General features: G+C 46.9%; 1 protein-coding gene across 4 annotated transcripts; it reads right to left on the reverse strand.

Moving 5' to 3' along the window:
- Window positions 1-558: 558 nt before the first annotated feature.
- Window positions 559-5,056, reverse strand: s1pr1 (sphingosine-1-phosphate receptor 1). 4 transcript variants are annotated; one of them, XM_059984623.1, is made up of 2 exons: window positions 4,563-5,056; window positions 559-2,673 (listed from the first exon to the last, which is right to left on the reverse strand). In XM_059984623.1, the coding sequence occupies exon 2, from the start codon at window positions 2,564-2,566 to the stop codon at window positions 1,430-1,432; it is 1,137 nt and encodes a 378-aa protein (XP_059840606.1). In that variant the 5' UTR covers window positions 2,567-2,673; window positions 4,563-5,056; the 3' UTR covers window positions 559-1,429. The 4 variants fall into 4 exon arrangements, with proteins under 4 accessions (XP_059840606.1, XP_059840605.1, XP_059840603.1 ...); XM_059984622.1 differs by having other exon boundaries at window positions 4,557-5,056; XM_059984620.1 differs by lacking the exon at window positions 4,563-5,056 and adding an exon at window positions 4,031-4,394.
- Between the last annotated feature and the right edge of the window lie 2,130 nt (window positions 5,057-7,186).

Here is a 7,186-nt window from a genome sequence, read left to right on the forward strand (position 1 = left end):
TTGGGGTGAAGGGTTTGGAGGACGCACAGGAAATACCTGGCTTTACTTCCATAGACTGACTCAGCCATGAAGAGTTGCCTGGCAGTCCCTCAGTGCTGTGTCCTATGATCCATAGGGATAATATAAACAGTGTGTGGATCTTGAATGTTTGCTGGACTTGAGAAGGTTTGAGAAATGGCAAATTGTGAGATATTTCTTTGAGGATAAAAGCATGAAATTGTTAAAGCAATTAATTCTCATGACATTTTCAGAACTTAATCTCAATTACTTAAGAAAATGAATTTTCTCTTTCTGAGAAAACAATGTGTTATAATCATGAAACAATGTGTATTACCAAGACCAACTACATGTCTTACAGTAAGTGTCTTACAATCATCTACTGTAATGCATGATTTCAATCTTCTTGGTTTTCCAACTGACTTTATCAGTGAAAGGAAACTTACTGGTCTCACTACTTCCCAACTTTATGTATGTCTATATATAGATGAGTGAATACTTGATTGGTAGAGTTTCTGCTATCTAAAAGGTGCATTGAAATAGATGAAATCTTAAAACATCTTTTGAATTTAAAGGTATATATATTTACAAATATTCAGTGCTTTTCTCACAGTACGTTCAGAAGATCACAATGTTCTGATTGAATGAGTCATGATATTTTGAATATTTCGTGTCAACTCCTAATTACACATTCAATAATTTAGACAGTTTTTTTGTTGTTTGAGCAAATACCTAAATATTCATAATCATTCTTTTCAAATACATCTGGAGAACTATTAATTATGTTTCACAAATGTTAATAAATTAACAATCCGAGGTTAAGTTCACTCAGTTAAAGGATGGAATGACACTATCCAGATTCATTGAAAATGATACAATTGAGGCCCATTAGTAACAAATTTAATTTTCAAGATTTTAACACTATATTCTCTTTATTTTAACACTGCTTGTAGTCAAGAATTTAATGCCTGATAACATTTCCCTAAAATATTCAGTCTCTTAGTTTCACCAAAGTCACAAAGTAGTCGAGTGTCCAGGAGCTTGCCCATCCTTCTATAAAGTGTACGTTTTCCATAAACTCAATAGTCCTGGAAGCTTCAAAAATCTGTCACTCCCCCAAAAAGCCACATTAGGTCACAGGAGTCACGATTCTCGGCACTTAATCGAGTCTTTATTGCCACATTTGTTTTGTCTTTAAATGCATTTGCCTCTTTTTACCAGTCCAGAGCTACGGTGTCCATGCATTTTAAAGAGTTAAAATGCCACTGCCACTCTGTTGAGTGAGTTCAGCTGGGTTTAGCCCACTCTTGCCCTGCAGTATCCGGGCCATGTCTTGCCTCGAGGTCAACAGACACATTGTCTCACGTGGGAATGCCGCCGCCTCGATCGCTGGAAGGGTGGTGACACCCTTCACTCCGCCAGGGAGCCCGCGTCACGCTGAGGAGTTGACGTTGCCTGAGGACATCAGGGTCTCGGGGGTGCCGCACTCGTCCTTGTGCTGGTGCGACGAGTTGTCAGACTTGCTCCGGCTGAACTCGGGCAGGGCGCTCGTTGCCGCCCTCACCAGCCTGTGGCGACAGGAGACGCAGCACAGCAGCCGGACGAAGGCGCGCCTCATCTCCCGGTTGGTCAGCGTGTAGATAATGGGGTTCATAGCCGAGTTGAGCACGGCCAGCGCCAGGAACCACTCGGCCCGGTAGAGCACCGGGCAGCCCCTCACCTCGCAGGCCACGTCGAAGAGCAGCAGCACGAAGAGCGGCGCCCAGCAGGCGATGAAGCAGCTCAGCACGATGATCACCGACTTGAGCAGGGCCAGCGCCTTCTCGTCGTGGCGGTTCGGGCGCACCGAGTAGCGGTTGAAGGCGAGGCGGCGTGCCCGCGACCGCACCAGTGCGTAGATGCGGGCGTAGAGCAGCACAATGGCCAGCAGGATGAGGCTGAAGACACTGGTGCAGAAGAGGATGTAATGCTTGTGGTAGAGTGGCAGCACCGTGGAGCAGTGGGGGAAGCCACGCAGGCAGTTCCAGCCCATGATGGGCAAACCACCCAGCAGCAGCGAGAGCAGCCAGCAGCCGCTGATGAGCAGGAAGACGCGGTAGCTCCCACCCGAGTGGTGTGGCTTCATCTTCATCATGGTCAGGTACCGCTCGATGGCGATGGCCAGCAGGCTGAGCACGGAGGCGGACAGTGCCACGAACATGCTGCCTTCCCGCACAAACCACTGCGCCAGGGACAGGCGGTAGGTGTTGGAACCCGACAGCAGGATGTTAACGGTGTAGGCAGCGCCTGCCAGCAGGTCGGAGAGCGCCAGGTTGCCGATGAAGTAGTACATGGCCCGGTGGAACTTCTTGGTCTGCCAGATGGCCAGTAACACCATCAGGTTCTCCAGGACGATCAAACAGCACACCACTATGAAGAGGATGGAGGTGACCCGCAGCGTGCTCTCCGAGTCCGCCTTCCCATCGCCGGCCGGCAGCTTGCCCGTGTAGTTGTAATGCTGCAGGATGATTTCCTGGTCGGTGTAGCTGGGGCCTGGGAACGAGTCCTGGCGTCTGCCTTCGACACCCATCGCGCCTTCTGCCACCTTCGGCTGGTTTTCCCACGTTTTCTCGACTGGCAGTGACCTGGATGCCCGCCAGGGGGCACGGGCGAGTCAGATTTGGGGCGCAGAATCGCCTGCGAAAACAAATCAGAGCAGCGGAGTTAGCGGCGGCTGTGCAGGCAAGCAGCCCCCCCCTCCCTCCACACACACACACACAGACACACACACGCACACACAGACATGTTGGCTGTTTTAGCAGTACCCCCCCCTCCACACACAGACATGTTGGCTGTTTTAGCAGCCCCCCCCTCCCTCCACACACACACACAGACATGTTGGCTGTTTTAGCAGCCCCCCCCCCCCTCCACACACACACACACACAGACATGTTGGCTGTTTTAGCAGCCCCCCTCCCTCCACACACACACACAGACATGTTGGCTGTTTTAGCAGCCCCCCCCTCCCTCCACACACACACACAGACATGTTGGCTGTTTTAGCAGCCCCCCCCCCTCCCTCCACACACACACAGACACACACACACACACACACACAGACATGTTGGCTGTTTTAGCAGTACCCCCCCTCCACACACAGACATGTTGGCTGTTTTAGCAGCCCCCCCCTCCCTCCACACACACACACACACATGTTGGCTGTTTTAGGAGACGGCAGGCAGCCCCCCCCCTCCACACACACACACACACACACACACACACACACACACACACACACACACTGCAATCACGTTGGCTGTTTTAGGAGAAATTTCTTATTTTGCATACTTCTTTAAAAACATTGACAGTTTCGTGGTATTACAGCCACGGAGGGGTGAGTGGGCAGTAAAGTATATAATTTTGCTTAATTTGTCAATGGCAAAAGAAGCAATTAAAGTTACATACACAATGCATCTACATAGTGCATCAATTTTGTGGAAGCATGCTTCAGTTATGAGCGGTAATGTTTTTTCTGCAGAAATAATAATTATTCCAAAACAATTTAGAAAACGTTTCCCTGCTGTAAGCGTAAGTTGCTTAACTTTTATCTTTTAAATGGTTTAATCGAATATAAATATTTTTCCAAAACAGTCAACAATTATACCTTCAATACTTTTCAATACATATTTTGTATATTGTATTGATTGAATTGAACTGAATAATCTTTATTGTCATTATACATAGGTACAATGAAACTGGTTTCCTCTCAGGCAATTAAATAAAGCGGTAGATAAAAACAAGTCAGTATTAGAAAAACAGTATTAAATAGATCAGTAGCAGAAAATAAAAATTTCTACTACATTTTCTGCTAAAAGTAGCAGAAATTAAATGTTGTTATAAATATGTAACAAATGTAACCACCCAAGCAACAAATGGTAGACATACAATGTATCCCAAAACCCATTAAATTTTACCATATAAACTAATAGGAATTAAATGATTGAAACAGAGAATAAGATACGGAGTACAGCTTGCTGTTTTCATTAATAATTACCTTTTAACTGAAAATGTAACACAATATTCTGCGAAACTAACCCGTGAGAACTGGGTACCCTTTCCTCGATTCAAGGCAATGAAAGCGTCGCACTCCTCAGACCTCTGTTAATTGTGAAAAAGTAACCACTTATGTCCCAGACTTATGTTTGTCTGTCGCCGTCTCCGTCATATCAAAGTCTGACTGGGTGGGTGGGGATAAAGATGTGCTTAGCTGATAAATACAACAAGTTCAAAACAGGAAAAGCGTTTGCGCAGAGGGTCTGGGGTTGGGGAGGGGGAGGTAACCAACAACAGCGAGATCCAGCCGACCACAACTGTCCTAAGCTCTCTATTAAAAGTCTTTTAAAAACATCACCTTGAACTAAGAGCTCACACTCTGCAAGATGTGTGATTCAGGAATGAAAGTTCGTTAATTCTTCTCACACGTATAAAAGTAACACAATCTAGCACTGCAAAACGAGAAATTCCGTTTTAATCAACAAAATGTTCCTCATTGAACAATAGGGTGCAATGCATTTTCTTACCCTTACCCACTGCAGCCCGTCCGAAACTGTCTTCCGTCGTCCCGGTGCTAAGGCTTCGGTGCTCAGAGTTCGAGTCACTGAAGAGTTGAACGGTCTTTTTTCTCAGCGGGTTGGCAGAAAGACAGCCCCTGGTTCCCTATTTGCATCGCAAGTCAGTAACCCTGCAGGAGATTCTTTTACTTTTCAGGGGCATTGTTTTGCGGAGGGAGTAACCAAATGAGAACCGAACAGTTGGGTACACAAACCTGAAATATTAATTGATCTCAAATGTTGCAATACATTCTGATATTTCTTAAGGAATGTGTGAATATTTCATAGATTTCCATGCATTAAGTTTTGCTCGCCGTTTCAGATACGTTGAAGTTTTGCACGAACTTTGCTGGATTAATAATGTAAAAGAGAGACTTTTTCCATTTTGTCTGTTTTATGTTACTTGCGCAAAAAAAGATAGAGGTTATGTAAAGTGGCCGGCACTGGGTTTGTACGGTGTGAGGAAGTACATGGTCACACCTTTGAACATAGGTCTGGCCAGATTCACTGGAGCCGAGAGGTGGAGGGGGCTGGGGGCGGGTCGGGTCGCCGCTCCGCGGGAAGTGATCCCTTGAATGATCTGATCTGAAGGTAAAGCCAAGAGGAGGGATGCGGGCGGGCGGGGCGTTTGCTGAGCCAAATTCTGACAGCCACTATGCGAACTGGTGGGAATCCCGAGCAGGAAGCGCCAGTCAAAGATTTCTGCTCCCTGACGCTCCCCTCCTCCTCTACAGAGGGTTGAGGGAAGAGTCTATTAAAGCGGTGCGATGCTTGTTCAAAGGCCGAATCATGGAAAAGCGGTGCACACATGCCGGCCGGCCGAAACTTGGAGAACAAACTATGAGTACCCGTGTCAGAGCTGGTGCCGATTAGGCCCAGAAAGGGAGTATTTCCAAAGTAAATTTAGTATCAAAGTATGTATGTTATCATATAGTACTTGAGATTCATTTCCTTGCAGACATTCACAATAGAGGAATACAGTAGGATGAATGGAAAATCTGCACACCAAGACTGGCAAGCATCTGATGTGCAAATCAGAAAATGCAAATAACATATAAATAAATAACAGAGAACCTGAGTTGTCAACTTGAAAGGGAGTCCATAGTTTGCAGAATCCATTCAGAGTGGCAGTGAGTAAAGTTTCCACACCGAGGGGTATTATGTTAAGAGTAATAATTGTTCCTGAACCTAGTGGTGTGGGACCTGGGCTCTGGTACCTCTTTCCTGATAACAGCAGTGAGGGGAGCACGGCTGGATGGTGGGCATTCTTGCTGATTGATGCTGCTTTCTTGTGGCAGCGTTCCTTGTAGATGTGCTCAATGGTAAGGAGTGATTTTGCCTGTGATGGACGGCGATGTAGGTTCTTTTACCCATTCAACAGCATTGTGTTTCCATACTGGGCCATAATGCAGCCAGTCAGGACACCCTCCACTGTGCATCCATAGAAGTTTGTCAAAGTACCAGATGACATGCTAAAGTTGGGCAAACTTCTAAGAACGTAGAGGCATTCTCGTGCCTTCCTTGCGATGGCACTTACGTGCTGGTCCCAGGACAGATTCTCTGACATGACAGCATCAAGGAATTTAAAGTTACCAACCCTCTGCACTTCTGATCCCCTGATGAAGACTGCCTCATGTTTCCTCCGCCTGTAGTCAATAACCAGCTCTTCGGTTTTGCTGATGCTGAGTGAGAGGTGGTTGTTGTGGCACCACTCGGCCTGATTTTCATTCTCCCTGCCAGTGTGCCGATTTGTCCAACGACAGTGGTGTCATCAGCAAACTGAAATACGGCATTGGAGCTAGTCTTAGCATCACAGTTATAAGCATAAAGTGGGTAGAGCAGGGGCTAAACACACAGCCTAACAACCATTGCAGTGCTTTGTTCAAGGAATCTTGATGGCAGCAGTAGTCACTGGGCTTTTGGTTACAGAGGAGAGGAGCGCAGAGGGCATAAAAAACTCACCACATGCCGCACAATCTACCCCAGGCACTGTGCTTTCAGGAGCAGGGTCACCTACCTGGGCCTGACAGGGCTTGAAGAGATTCCGGCTCAGCAGGGATGCCTCAACTGAGGTGTGTTGCCTTGTCTGTGGTGATCTGCATGGAAAGTGGATGATCCAGGCCACACTCCCAGTGATGGTGAATGTCACTGACTTCCCTCCTGGTACTTATCCTTGCAAACGGAACAAGTGCTACACCTCCTCCCTCAGTAACATTATTGTGAGTGAGGAAACAGATTCGATAGGTCTCAAGAACAAGGATTCTGGACACGCAGCCTTGGTAGTAAAGGGTTTTATTTACAGAAGGCAAACGTGGGAAAATGGCAACAGAAACAACACGTGCACGCGCACAATTTACAGTGGTCAGATCGGCAATAATACATGCGGACAACTACAAACGAACATGGGAAAATTGAGTGGGAGCAAAGTACACACGCACACAACCAAGGGAAAAGACAATATGATACCCGCCCCCCCCCCCCCCCCCCCTACTCTGTGCAGGCACGGCTCTCTGTCTTCAGGGACAATAACCAATGCTCCCAACCCTATTCAATGCACAACTCACCAATTTCTCCAGCGTTGTTCCACGGATCTCAGCCTG

Source organism: Hypanus sabinus, chromosome 11 (assembly GCF_030144855.1).
Source record: "Hypanus sabinus isolate sHypSab1 chromosome 11, sHypSab1.hap1, whole genome shotgun sequence".
Taxonomy (NCBI): Eukaryota; Metazoa; Chordata; class Chondrichthyes; order Myliobatiformes; family Dasyatidae; genus Hypanus; species Hypanus sabinus.

Coding starts and splice junctions, on each gene's coding strand:
- s1pr1 (XM_059984623.1), bottom strand. CDS start 2,566: ATGGGTGTCGAAGGCAGACGCCAGGACTCGTTCCCAGGCCCCAGCTAC.